This window comes from Sorex araneus, chromosome 1, assembly GCF_027595985.1.
Source record: "Sorex araneus isolate mSorAra2 chromosome 1, mSorAra2.pri, whole genome shotgun sequence".
Lineage (NCBI taxonomy): Eukaryota > Metazoa > Chordata > Mammalia > Eulipotyphla > Soricidae > Sorex > Sorex araneus.
This window is the reverse complement of record NC_073302.1, coordinates 250,307,991-250,322,946: the sequence shown is the minus strand read 5'-3', so window position 1 is coordinate 250,322,946 and position 14,956 is coordinate 250,307,991. Positions and strand designations below refer to the sequence as shown.

The window sequence follows — 14,956 nt, the reverse complement described above, 5'->3', positions numbered from 1 at the left end:
CCTGAGCACGGAGCCAGAAGTAAGCCCTAAAGACAGCTGGGTGTGGCCCAAACAACCTCTCCTCACCCCCCCCCAAAAAATAGAGAGAGCTTTGAGGGCCCCCAAGGATGGTTCATTGGCTTTCTTGAGAAGTGTAAGACTATGAGTTTAAATCCAGATGCCATTTCATGAACCCAGATAATCCTGACAGGTCTAGTGTCTGGGGATTCTTGATGAGGAAACAACTAAATAAGAAGCTTTCTACCCAAGTACCACCGGGGTGGAGCCCAATATTGTCCTGTGGCCCCTGACTTTGCACTGCCAGACCCAAGCTTCATTGCAGGGGTCCCAATAAAAAATAAAGTCACATCAGTGGCTCAGAACTCTGCAAGTCTTATGCACATGCCTTGCATGCATAATCTCTGGCACTAAAACAAAAGAAAAAATTAAAATATTTAAATAGAACAAGCGTGATGCATTCTATTTTTTTAAAAAGAGGTGACTTCTAATCATAAAGCAAAACATCTCAGTCAGAGACAAGAGGGGCAGTTTTATCTGGGGAACATTTAAGGAATCCCCAAAAGAGAGTACAAATTTCCGCGTGCAACCCTGAAAGCCAAAGCTTTTCTCTGAAGCTAAAATTTCTCGGCACAGTACCCACTGATGTGGGGTAGGTTGTCAGTGTCCCCCAGAGTGGTTACCTCTTCTGGCTGAGGAAGGACAATAACTGACATTGTTCCCGTGTGAATGCGCTGCATCCTGGACGACAGGCCCACCTCTGGGATTCGCTGAACTCGGTGGATCCCACCTTCATACTTCAAATGCTTATAGACATTGTCACCTGAAATTCTGGCAGCTGCATGATGCAGCCCACCTATAGGAAAAAAATCCACAAGTATTAATGAATTCTACTCTGAAAGAGACCAGGATATTATACACCCTAAGGCTTGAATGTAAATACAGAACTTGAGATGAAATAGGTAAGAAAATTCATTTTATATAAATGGCAGCATATCAAGTTATCTATGATTATCTCTGGAGAATGGAATAGCTTTCTATTGTTGTTGTTGGAAATATCAACTAGTCCCGTCCTTTTTGGAAGACAATGTGGACACATCTCAAAAAATTAGAAATCAAACTTCCAATGACTCAGCAATTCCATTTCTTGGTATCTATCCTAAGGGCCCCAAAACTCTATTCAGAAAAGACATTTGCACTCCTATGTTCATTGCAGCACTTTTCACAATAGTAAAAATCTGGAAACAAACCAAATGTCCAAGAACAGATTACTGGATAAAGAAACTATAGTACATATATACAATAAAAAACTATTTGGCTTTAAGAAAACATGAAATCATGCAATTTACTATGATGATGAATATGGTGAGTATCATGTTGAATGAAGTTAATCAGAAAGAAAGGGAGAAATAGAATAATCTGTCTCATAAGTGGAATTAAAAAAAAAACAAAACCAAAAAACTAAGAGTATAACAAATGCCCAAAGGCAAAAGAAAATGAGAACTTATCTTTAGCATAAGCTTGCCATAGTGGAGGGGAAGGGAGGAATAGGATGGGGGGCCACTGGGACAGTGGTGGAAGGAGGTAGACACTTTGCTGGAGGGTGTGGTGCAGGAATGTGTTATGCATGAAACCCCATCATTAACAGTATTATAAAGCATGGTTTATAATTATAAATCATGGTTCCCAAAATTAAAAAAAAACATAAACAATCGTCTTTATTGGTCCAAGAGATAATACAGGGGTTAAGGCATTTACCTTCCATGCAGCTGACCCGAGTGATCCCTAAGGGCAGAGCCAGAAGTAACCCCTGAGTATAGACAGGTATGGCCCCCAAACAAACAAGACCAGGGCTGGGGAGATAGCTCAATGGGCTGTGCACAGACGTTGCATGCAGGAGTGCTAGGTTTGATCCTTGGACCCTGTGAACCACAGCACCACAGAGCGTGGGCCCCAAGCGCAGAACCCACAAACACCATCACATGTGTCCTCTTCCCCTAAATTTAATGAGAATGTCATAGGGTTGTCATAGGTTCGCTATTTTCTTCATAAGTGCTCTTTAAATATGTGACTTTGGGAAGGGAGTGGAGCTCACAGGTACACAAGCCACTTGCCTTGCATGTGTGAGATCCTGAGTTTGATCCCTGGCAACATAAAAATAAGTAAATAATAAATATGTAGCTTCAAGACATTTTTTCTAAGTCTGAAGTTTTTGAAATACAGATGTTAGTATTTGTGACAGGCAGCCTCAGAGAGTATTCCCGTGACCCCTGTCTCTGGTTTCTAGCCCATAGAGTCCCCTCCTGGGCCTGGACGCTCTATGGCAGATGGCAGATGTCACAAGCAACTTCTGAGATCAGGTCATGAAGAGCCACGGCTGCTCTCGCATTACCCACTCTGGGTGAGAAGGGCTGTCAACCTATAAGAAGCCTTACAGAGAGGCTCATTTGGTGAGAAACTGAGGTCAGCTGACAGCCACGTAAACTCTGAAGCAGGCCCTTCAGTCCCAGACAAGTACTGAATTGACTCCTGCCCAGTCAACAGCCTGATTACAACCATGGAAGAAAACCTGAACCAGAATGTCACAGGAAAGCTGCTCCCTGATCTCTGACCTTCATAAAAAAATGTGAAGAGGGGCTGGAGCAATAGCACAGCGGGTAGGGCGTTTACCTTGCATGCGACCGACCCGGGTTCGATTCCCAGCATCCCATACGGTCCCCTGAGCACTGCCAGGAGTAATTCCTGAGTGCAGAGCCAGGAGTAACCCCTGTGCATTGCCGGGGTTGACCCAAAATGCCAAAAAAAAAAAAAAAAAAGTGAAGAACTAGGACTATGGTTCACTGTAGAGGTTGGGCCCCTTTCAGGCCCTTCAATACTTGGTGCTGCAAGGAAATAAAAAAAAAATCGTGGGGCCAGAGAGACAGGAAGTAAGGCACGAGCCTTCCATGCACTGTGGTCGTTGCTGTCCTGCTCCAAATCCCCAGCACCACACATGGTCCTCAAGCATAGCCAGGAGGTCACTTGTGAGCACCGAGCTGGGAATAGCCCTTGTGCACAACTGCATGTGGCTTCCCAAAACAAAATGAAACAAAAGTTTGTAGAACAGTGTTTAATGCCGAGTGGGAGTGTGGCTGGCTTCAAGGCGCTCATGATGGGGATACTGTGGGAGTAGGAAGACACCCCACAGTGGGTGAAGCCCTGAGAGACCTGCAAGTTCCCACAGGGGTCCAGGTCCAGAGAGGGCTGCTGCCGTGGTTGCCAGGTGCGATCCCTGGCACCAACTCAAGTGTGCAGTTCCTAGTGAGCAACACTTCCAGGTGTGTAAGCACCAACTCTGCAGAAAGGTGCCACCTCCCAGACATTGCAACACTAATAAAAAAGGGGCGAGAAGTGGGGGCAATGGGACAACAGGGCTCTAGGGAAGATTAGCAGTAAAACAATTTTCAGCACCATCTATAAAAGTCTTCAAATAACACCTACCGTAGTCAGCTGGGGTATAATTCAGAAGTTCAAATTGCCAGTGTTTATAATTTGCATAATTCTGGTACATGTCAAATATTTCCCGGGTAAACTGTTGACAGATATCTCCTAAAGACACAAAATACTCAGTCAGCACAAATTTCTAAGAAAGTTATCCTTGGATACAGGCCCACTAAGAAATGAGGAATAGCTGCTTCTAAAGTGAAACATACTCGGAGCCTGAGCGATAATACAGTGGATTTGCCTTGCACATGGCCAATCTGGGTTTGATCCTTGGCATCCCATATGGTCCCTCAAGCACTGACAGGAGTGATTCCTGAGTGTGGGGCCAGGAGTGACCCCTGAGCACCACCAAGAGTTACCAAAAAGTCAAAAATAAATTAATTAAAATTACTTTGAATTAAGTATATTGAAATATACTTGGGCTGGAGCAATAGCACAGTGGTTGGGCGTTCGCCTTTCATACAGCCGACCCGTGTTTGATTCCTCCACCCCTCTTGGAGAGCCTGGCAAGCTACTGAGAGTATCGCGCCCGCACGGCAGAGCCTGGCAAGCTGCCTGTGGCATATTGGATATGCCAAAAACAGTAACAATAAGTCTCACAATGAGAGACGTTACTGGTGCCCACTCGAACAAATCGATGAGCAACAGGATGATAGTGACAGTGAAATATACTTAACAGACCTTTAACAATAGTGATGGCCAAACCAAGATACAATGTAAGTCTTTTTAAAGGTTATTTATAATAAAATTATTTTACTGACCGCCAGTAGTTCTTCCAGATGTCACCTCTAAGATAACACCATTTTCGTCACACTTCTCTTTTGGCAGTAGACTCTGGAAAAGCTGTGCAAGAAGAAAATCAGCCTTAGTGTATATGTTTTCCATTGTATTCCACTATGTTTTAAATTTCATTTATTTACTCCCTCCACACACTTTATTTAAATGCCGTGCTTTACAAAGTTGTCAATGATGACTGTCATAGGCATTCCATATTCCAACACCAATCCCACCACCACGATAGCCTTTTCTTCTACCATTGTCTTCATTTTCCCAACCACCCATCAAGCCTGCCCCTGTAGCAGGCTGACAATAATTTATGCTATATTGTTTATTACCCTTAAATGGATAACAAAATGATTAAAAATATTTCTGTAGAAGAAAATTTGTGAGAGTTGTTGTTTCTCACCATAGAGAAGTTAAGTCCTTGTTTGAGGGTTTACTAAGCTTTGCTGCAATTTAACATTCTGTGTTGATGTTTTTGTTAGCTGAGGTTGACATTGTATTCTCTTATTACTTAAACTTAGATTAGAGGGAAAAAAACAAACATTAAAAAGCCAGTAATTAACAAAATCATATAGTAAGCTAATGAGGTTGAGTCCTAAAATGCAGTCAGAAGTCAATTTAATTAGATCTGAAGCAAGTATTCAATTCACGTTAACAATGAAGTGACTTGTCAGGACTTTCTCTACAATGTTATCACATTATCTTAATTTTTGAAAATGCAGACGTTTAGATCAAAGTCTCAAGTGTACCACTTCATTTTCTTCAGATTTTTGCCTCTTATTAGTTTTGAACAGTAGCTTCTTTCAGCTCATAAATGAAATAAAACTTTGAAAGTTTGGAGGAAACAAGAACTTTTAACCTATGATTGCATGTTCTCTGCTGTCATAAATGAGAGCAGACACAAGGCTGTGCCCTGCTTCTCAACAGACTGACCCTATTTAGACCATGTTTAGGGTTCCAAGACAAGCCTCCAATTGTTTCGGAGCTGTGACAAGGAATAAAGGGGTGGAGAAGGGGTAATCTTGCTAATTAAAAAAGTAACCAACTTTCCTCAGAAAAAAATCAAACTTAAAGTACCTATGTGCTATAACCCTTTATACTATCAAATTTTTAAAAGGTCCATCTCTGCTAATAATGATAGTCTGTGGACGAGATCAGATGAAAAGTCAGACATCTTTTACCTTTAATTACCAGGTTAAATTATGACAAAAATAATCACCATCTCTATTTTCTTCGACCCCTCACAAACCCAGTGCTAGGTTCCCAGAGGGGAAGACTCTAGAAAGAGGATGGCAAATCTGAGAGAGGAAGACAGGGTACCTTGCTGTGTAAGATGGTGTTTTCCACTTTCTTTTAGACAAGTCATTCAAGCTATAAAATAAATACTTGTATTAGCCAACTCTCTCTATATCCTTTAGTTCATTTCATTCTACTAAGAATGCAAACTTTTAGTCATACTGCATTAATAACAATCATAAACCCCTCCGCTCGACTCTTCTCCATGGGGCATTACATGTCTACCAGCATGTATTTTCTAAGAGCCTAAGAAACTAAGACAGATTTTACTTTGGAATATTGCTTTTTTTCCTCTTTTTGAGGGGCATAATCAGTGATTGCACAGGGCTTACACATGGTCCTGTGCTCAGGGATCGTTCCTGGCAGTATACATGGGTCCATATGTGGGCAGGGAATTAAACCTGGTCTGGCTTCATGCAAAGGCAAGTGCCATACCCACTGCATGCAGAATATCCCTGACACAGAATACTGCTTCATTCTTTTTCATTCTTTTTTTTCCTTCTGGTTTTAGGGGCCATACCAGGTACAGTTTATTCCTGGCTCTGCACTCAGGAATCATTCCTGGCAGTGCTCCAGGGACCATATGAAGTACCAGAGATAGAACCCAGGCCAGCCTTGTGCAAAATCAGCCACCTTACCCACTGTACTATCGTTCTGGCCCCATAATATTGTTTTTTGAGGATTTCCGTTATGATATTACAGTCTCTTCAATTTCATTTTGTCAAAAATTACAGCAGTAAACACAGATTTGTCACATAAGTAGATGACACTTTTTCCACACTGGAGAAGCCCATGTTCTCCTTTTGGATACATTATCACTTTCTCTTTCTTTCCCTCTACATTATCTCTGAGTGTCTTCTTTTTAAATTTATTTTTTATTTTTATTTTCCCCCTTTTTATTGATTCACCGTGAGATACAGTTACAAAGCTTTCATGTTTGAGCTTTGACTCTCAATGTCTTTTAATAAAATTGAGAAAAAAAAAAAACAAGGAAGGAAGGAAGGAAGAGAGAGAGATGGGCAGGAGAGAGAGAGAGAAAAGAGGTGAGGCTTGCACATAGCTGACTCCAATTAGAGCTCAATACTGCATATGGTTCCCTAACCACCACCTCTGAGCACTGTCAGGTGTGGCTCAAAGACCAAATAAATAAATGCTTTAAGCACAAAAGCACAAGGTAGCAAGAACAGTATTCCTGGAAACAGAAAAATAGTACAGTGAGTAGTAAGGCACTTGCCTTGCACTCAGCAGAACCGGCTCGATTCCCAGCACCCTGTATGGTTCCTTGAACCCTGGCAGGGGTGACCCCTCAGCACAGAGTCAGACCCCTCAGCACAGAGTCAGAAGTAAGCCTTGAGCATGGCCAGAGATGGCCCCCCCAAGCAAACAAAAAATATTATTCCTTTATGTTAATCAGCTGAGATTAATTATCTCTTACAATATACCCCACTGTGGGGTCAGAGAGATAGCGGTTAAGGTGCTTGCCTTACATGCAGCAGACCCTGTTCAATTCCCTGCATCACCAGAAGTGACTTCTGAGCACCAAGCTCAGAGTAAGCCTTGAGAACTACCAAAGGTGGCCCAACCATCCACTCACCCACTCCCAACAGAAAAAAAATACCTCATTGTACAGTATGTTGATTTTCTGAGCCATGGTTTGCTTTTCTTCCAATGCAAGATCTTTTAACTGTTTTTCATCTTGTTTATTTAGACCTATAAACCAGCAACAGAAATAGTGGTAAACAGAATACCAGTAAAAGTTTTGTTTGTTTTAATTAGGGGACCATACCCAGCAGTGCAGCGGGGACCATTTGGTGGCAGGGATTGAACACAGGCCTTCTGCATGCTCTGCACTCCACCCAGGATGCTATGGCCCTGGGTCCAGTCAATACAGAAAAACACAGAGAAACAGAGAAACCCTAAAATACAGAGAACCCCTAAAGCAGCTACCCAATCTCTGCCCACCAAGTTTCATTTCAGTGTTGAAGGCAAAGTATTATATAAAAGAACAGTCAGAATAGAGAATGCCCATTAATAAGGATTTGCTAAAAGAATGTTACAACAAAAAGCAGCATGAGTAAAAAAAAGATGAAATCTTGCAGTTTCTGCAAGTTAGATGTGATTAGAGAATATCATGTAAATGAAGTCACAAGGACAAATACCAGATGGTCTTATTCATCAGTAGGATATAAACAAGACAAGGCAATAGACAATATCAAATAAGGACAAACCCAAGGCCTCTGATAGCAGAACTGAGATTGTAAGCAGTGGGGGTAGAAGGGGCAGTCGTAGGGGTAATGTAGGAGTTAGTGATGGTGGGACGGGGTCCTAAGCACTTTGGCTGGGGTGAAGGTACAGTAATTTTGTACAGCAAGACTGTATGTTGGACTAGAGGGTTAGCTCAATGGGCTGAGTGCAGGCTTTGCATGTGGGAGGCTGGGTTTAGTCCCCAGACTCTCAGAGTCTCTTGAGCACTTCCAGTAGCCACCCTGTCCCCCTCAGCACAGAATTGAATATGCCCCAGAAATCAAAACATATTTTATTCTCACGGTTATTTTGGGTTTGCTTTAATTTGGGGGTCATACCCAGCAATGCAGGGGGGACCATGCGGTGGCATGGACTGAAAGCAGGCCTCCTGTTGTTCCCTGAGACCCATCCAGAGGTACTCAGGGATAGTTCTGGCCGGTGCTTAGGAAGGACTGACCCCTGGCAGTACTCAAGGACAGTATGTGGTCTGAGGATTCAAATGGGGGTCAGTGGGATGCAAGGTAAGGCCCTTAACTCCTTTACTCTCTTCCCCTATGCCCAATTTTGTTTTTGGGCCATACTCAGTGGTGCTCAGGGTTTACTCCTGGCTCTGTGCTCAGTGAGTGAATCCCAAAGTGTAAAAATAAGCCTGACTATAGCTAATGATGTGACTGTAAATAATTATCTAAGCCCATGATCAATCAGATAAGGTTTAAAAGTAACCGGTAGGGGGGTGTCAGGATATAGCTCACTTTTAACAAGCATGCTTTTCATGCATGGGATCTGGGTTTAATTTCTGGTACCACACAAAAAAGTGGGTGGGTGGGGGCTGGGAGTCAAGGACTGGAATTCATGCTCTGCATGTGGGAAGCCCAGGTTTGATCTCCAACACCATAGGTCCTTTAAGCACCACTAGGAACAACTTTAAAAAACAGTACCAGGAGTAGTTCCTGTACACAACTGAGTATGGCCCCATTTTATTGAGGTTTGGGTCAGGGAGATAACTGAAAAGAGTTGGAGCACATGAGTTATATGTAGGAGACTCAAGCTCAATCCCTGGCATCAGTGGATCCCCCCAGTATTAACAGGTGTATTCCCTACCAAATGTATAAATAATTACTCATAGTGGTGCTTGGGAGACATATGAAATGTCAGTGATTAGATGCCCTACCCACTATTCGGCTGCTCCAGTCCCTGTTGGCCTTTAATAAAGAGTTCAACAAATGAGATTACAAAAAAATTGGGTGTGGGAGCTTTGGGTTTTTGGGGCCATACCCAACAGTACTCATGGGATTCTCCCAACTTAGTGCTTAAGGGTCCCTCCTGGCAGTGCTCAGGAACAAGTGATGCCAGGGATCAAACAAAGGTCATCCACATGCAAGGCAAGTACTTCAACCTCTGTACTATCTCTCCAACCCAAGATTAAAAAATTTTTATATTCTAAATTAGAAAAATTTTCTGATATTTCTGACCCACAGATTAAATAATGTCATTATTCAATAAGGCGTTTGGAAAAATCAATCCTAAATTTATACACAAATATATATTTTACCTACTTGTACACATTGAATCTAATTCTTCAATTGCTTGCTCAGCCTCCTGAATTTCTTGGTAAATGGCTGCAAGGGGTGCCAACTCAGAATGCCGTTGACTCAAGGCCCTTCGCTTGCCTTCATTTACAGGTATGTGCTGCAAACTCTGATCTAGTGTCTGGAACTCCTTATTCACATCCTCCAAATACTTTTGCAGTGCTTTATGCTTCCAAGGCATCCTGGAATGACAATATCTCTTGGACCAATTCTTATTTAACAGATGACGGAGAAGGTGATTCTGGTTTTGTCTAGAAATCCACAATCTCGTATCACGATGTATCTCTTGAAGTTGAGAATAGAAGTGGATGTGGCACTGGTGGTGATGATTAAGACACAGGTGTCTGAAAAGCCAAACATGTAAGTGACGACTCATTGCAGCATCTGAAATATAATAAAAGTATCAAAAATCAACTCCACATATGTAATAGATCTGGAAGGAGTCAAAGGAATAAGTGATGACTCATTGCATCATCTGAAATATAATAAAAATATTTAAAATCAACTCTACATATATAATAGAGCTGGAAGGAGCTTAAAATATCATACTCATTTTACTTTCTCAAACTGCTACAAACAGTACTCCAAGAATGAAGAGATGGAGGGCTGGAGTCATAGCACAGCAGGTAGGGCATTTGCCTTGCACACGACCAACCCCGATTCAGTTCCCAGCATCTCGTATGGTCCCCTGAGCACTGCCAGGAGTTAATTTCTGAGTGCATGAGCCAGGAGCAACCCCTGTGCATTGCCAGATGTGACCCAAAAAGCCAAAAAAAAAAGAATGAAGAGATGGTAAGCAAGTAAGGCACTTGCCTTGCATGCAGCTGACCAGGGTTTGATGTCTTACAGAACCCAGAACCCCTTCTAAGAGTGATATCTGAGCTCAGAGCTAGGAGTAAGCCCTGAGCACCACAGGCCCACAGAAAACAAAAGCACACAGTGCTGAAATTGCACAGCTCACAAAAACAAAAATAATTCTTCAAATTTCTAAGTATAGCATATTAAACTAATGAAGCCAGCACTATTTCTAGTCACTTAACATACAATTAATTAAGGTGAATGAGTAGAACAACTAATATATCAAGGAAATAAGTTGTCATGTATTTCCTAGAAAGTATCCAGAAACAGTTTTAAGTGTGTGAGCAAGCACTTGAGGTCTGAAATAATTGTATAAACTTCAAGTGGTTCAAATATTTGTATAGGGGCTGGAGCCATAGCACAGCAGGTAGGGCATTTGCCTTGCATGTGGACAACCTGGGCTCGATTCCCAGCATCCCATATGGTTCCCTGAGCACCGCCAGGAGTAATTCCTGAGTGCAAAGCCAGGAGTAACCTCTGCACGTTGCCAGGTATGACCCAAAAAGCCAAAAAACAAAACGAATATTTGTATATTCCTAAAGTTTGAGGGAAAAATTAATTATATCCATGTCTGATTACTTTTAAAGATCAAGATATTCCCCTAACATAATCATGATTACTTTTCTTAACTGGAGAAAAGTGGAGCCGACAGACCCAAACTACAGACTGCCTGTCCAGAACTCAGTGCTTCACTCTCAATTCTGCATTCATTCTTCAAAGCTGCTTCCCTTTTAACTGAGATTGTAAAGGAAATCTAAATTAAAAAAAAAAAAGACAAAAAGCTGGTTGGTAAAGACTTTCCCTAGCTCCTATACAGATTAAAAAAAAAAACCACTAAAAATGAAATATACCAAAATATTAGTTAAATCCCTGTGATTATGGATACCTTTTGCTTGTTTTCTATACTAGTACCTTTTCAAGTTTTCCAAGTTCCTACAGATTAAAGCACATATTACTTATATTACTTTTCTTTGGGTAGGTGGGAATAACTTAGAAAGACAAGTTAGGTGACATGTCTGTGTACAGTAATTATATGTTCTCCCCTCTAACAGATAGTCAAGAGCTAACAAAGGTATACAAACAATAGTTTTATTGAGTATGAAAGCAAGACAAATAAGTGCTCAGAGTAAAGCACTTCACCCCTAAAAATTATGAAATCCAAAGTGGAAATAAGTAAAAATTGATCAAAATCGACGTTTATTTTTCTGTTTCTACTGTGCCCAGTGCACGACTACATCAATTCCTCTGACCATTTTAAGTCTACATCATCTTCTAGGAGATAATTTTTTCACAACGGTCTCTAAAATATTAAAATCTGCAGGGTCTTAGTAATGAATTTATTTCAACATGTTGAAGCACACTTGGAAAGGAAAAAGTCTGTGCAAAATTCATCAGTGTCCAGTAATCACAAAGGTTGCAAGTCCCCCAGCAGAAATTTCAGCTTCTTTTCAGTTTGTCCATTCCAAACACTGAGGATGAAAGACTAGCGAGCAGATAACTTGGGTTGTTAGAACGCTTCTAGCTAAAATTTCCCTCCACGGGCAACAGTGGAAAGAGCCACTCGAAAGGGGACAAACCACGGTGTTAACGACGGGAAGAAAATGTTTTACTCTCTGGGATCATCTGCACCCGAGCACAGTCTCCATCAGCCACCAGGACTCTTTTTTTTTTTTTTTTCCAAAACAGAAGATCTATTTTAATAGACTCGAATCTATACCTGGAGGGACATAGGGAAAACAGGGAGGAAATAAATTTGCCCTTTGATTGTTTCAAGGGGATCTTGATGTAGATGAAGGAAGCCAAATGAGAAAATAACAAAGAGGCTGCTGATGGTAAATATATGTAATAATGTCCATCCTCAGAATAGACAGACTTATTTTATTAGCTTTAAAAGCAAAGGATCAGGCTGCCACCAGGACTCTTATCTTGGATCAATGAGCGAGCAAGAGGCAGTGTCAGAGGGTGACCCGGGACACGCTGAAGCCCACACCGTGTGACCCCGGTGCATGCACGGTGGAACCCCGTGGGAAAGCAACACGGAAGGGAAGGGCCGGGGAAAGAAAAAATACATATATTTTAAAATATATTTAAAATATTATATATATGTATTTTTAAGAAGAAGAAAAGAAAGAATTGTCAGTACCTAAGCTTTCCTAACTGAGCTCGGGGTTGCCGGAAGCCGCCACCTCGCGGCGCCGTGGACGCTGGGTCCCTTCCACTTCCGGGTCGCCGTTTCCGGGGTCACGAGCTCCGGGATCCGCCTCCGCGCGCGTCCAGCCCAACTCCCGGAAAGAAGCACCAGGGGGAAATGGCAAGCTGGGAAAAGACGGAGAAAAGACGGGGGCAAAGGAAAGTGATAAAACTTCCAGGACAAGCGGGTCCTTACCCTCCCCCGTGTCGGTTGCAGATTGGCGGGTGGGTTGGGGTCACACGCTCCGTAGATCCCGTGTTTCCCAGGCTAGGGTCTTCGCCTCCTCCCTCCCCTCCACGGGGATACCAGAGGTCTAACTTTGGTTGTCTATTTGAGTTACAGGCAAACTCAAGGGGGGAAAAAGTGACTACTTTGGTTAATAAAACAATTACAAATTTGAGTTTGGGGAGATGCAGTGAAGCGCGAGACCCGGAGTTGAGTCCCTGGTACAACATGATCAGTGAAGCAGCACTGCCAGGGAGACCCAGGCTGTGCCCCCTGCCCTTCTCCCTTGGGGCAGCCCAGTCCCTCCAAAGTATACACAAAAGATCAAAGAAATGTAAAATGTTGTTTCCTAGTATAGGAAAGGAACCACTCCTAGAGGTTTCCACTGACTTTACTTCCCTCACAAGGTGACGTTACTCCGCTGTTATGGTGCCAATAATCGAAGGAATTAACAATTCCTTGGCAATAACTACTTTCTATTTCCATTGCTTATATTCTGAAGATGAAAAGAGATGTTAAGGGCTGGAGCAATAGCACAGCGGGTAGGGCGCTTGCCTTGCATGCAGCCGACCCGGGTTCCATTCCCAGTATCCCATATGGTCCCCCGAGCACCGCCAGGAGTAATTCCTGAGTGCAGCGCCAGGAGTAACCCCTGCGCATCACCGGGTTTGACCCAAAAAGTAAAAAAAAAAAAAGAAAAGAAAAGAGATGTTAAGTCTATATTCTTGGTTTTGTTTTTTGTAGTCTTGGAAGCCAGGATAAGGTTTTACACATGCAAAGCAAGTGCCACAATCCCTTCCATCCCCAGTATCCCAAATGGTCCCCCAAGTTTACCTGCCCTGATTTCTGAGTGCAGAGTCAGGAGGAACCCCTGAGCACTACCAGCTGTATCCCACCCCCCCTTCCTCCTCCAAAAAAGTAAAATGTGTATTTTTTTTAAATAAGAACTTTTCTAAAGGATAAACTCATTTACAGATTATTCCATATGCATATATAATATGTACATATGTAATATATACAATATCTACAAGTTATTGATTTTATAAATATGTGCGCATAGAAAACTCAGGGTTCAATATAGGTTCATAGCTTGTATGTCACTGATTTAATAACAATGCAGCTATTGCACAATTCCAAGAAAATGAAAACATATTACCTTGCTTTGAATATTTCATTGAAGTATAGCCCCTGATGACTACATTTGCCTGTTATTTGATCTCTGTGCCTCAATATTCTTTCCTGAAAGGCAGAGGGAAAATAATCCTGTACTTATTGACTTCTATGGGATATTTTCTACATGCTATGACCACATATATGAAAAAAAGACTTTGCCACAGTATAATTGTCTAACTTTTATTACCTACTTCAAGTAATATACCTTCTGTATTTTACAAATTATATTCTCAATGGTTTAAACACAATAATTCACTTTATCCTTCCAACAATCCTAAAACACCTTTTGTGGAAGAGAAAACAAAGTCACTGAGAACATAAATAATTCATCTAAGAGAGGGGCTGGAGAGATAGCACAGCGGGTAGGCGTTTTCCTTGCACGCGGCCGACCCGGGTTCGATTCCCAGCATCCCATATGGTCCCCTGAGCACCACCAGGGGTGATTCCTGAGTGCAGAGTGCAGAGCCAGGAGTGGCCCCTGTGCATTGCCAGGTGTGACCAAAAAAAAAAAAAAGAAAAAGAAAAAAATTCACGTAAGAGAGTAGAACTAGTAAGTGATAGAGCTGAAACTTAGTCAAAATAATCTGTCTTAATGACCCGTGACTTCTAAACTTTGGTGTTATTTTTTTTCCTCCCTTAGAAAACATTCAGTCATCCACTAAAAATTGAGCACTGGTTATATAAAACTCACTGCTCTATGAATTTTTCTTTGAGGGAATTTATTCATGAATTCTTTTTAGGACAGGGGTTCAGGTCATACCTGATGGTGCTCAGGGTTACTCCAAGTGGCACTCAGGAAGCAGGTGGTGTCAGAAATTAAACCAGGATCAGATCTTTTGTATGCAAAGCATGCACTCATTTCTTTGAACCATCTCTCTGGTCTATAATTCTTGATTTTGAGTTGTATATACACAAATATGTGTGTATATATGTATATAGGAAATTTGTGTAAGATATTAGGATTAAAGTGATAGCTCAGGGGGTAGGGCATTTGCCTTGCATGTGGGCGACCCAGATTTGATTCCTTCGTCCCTCTCAAGAGAGATGGCAAGCTACCGAAAGTATCCAGCCCGCACAGCAGAGCCTGGCAAGCTACTTGTGGCATATTCGATATGCC

The 14,956-nt window shown here is 42.0% G+C and overlaps 1 protein-coding gene across 1 annotated transcript in view; it reads right to left on the bottom strand.

Annotated features, from left to right (window-relative positions):
- MTRF1 (mitochondrial translation release factor 1) overlaps positions 1–12,458 on the bottom strand; it is a 33,294-nt gene extending 20,836 nt beyond the window's left edge. The window contains exons 1-6 of the mRNA XM_004604597.2: positions 12,394–12,458; positions 9,360–9,776; positions 7,178–7,269; positions 4,242–4,323; positions 3,478–3,585; positions 681–853 (exon numbers count right to left, since the gene is read on the bottom strand). Coding sequence (XP_004604654.2) covers positions 681–853; positions 3,478–3,585; positions 4,242–4,323; positions 7,178–7,269; positions 9,360–9,768 — 864 coding nt within the window. The 5' untranslated portion in view covers positions 9,769–9,776; positions 12,394–12,458. The remainder of the gene's footprint in view (positions 1–680; positions 854–3,477; positions 3,586–4,241; positions 4,324–7,177; positions 7,270–9,359; positions 9,777–12,393) is intronic.
- Between the last annotated feature and the right edge of the window lie 2,498 nt (positions 12,459–14,956).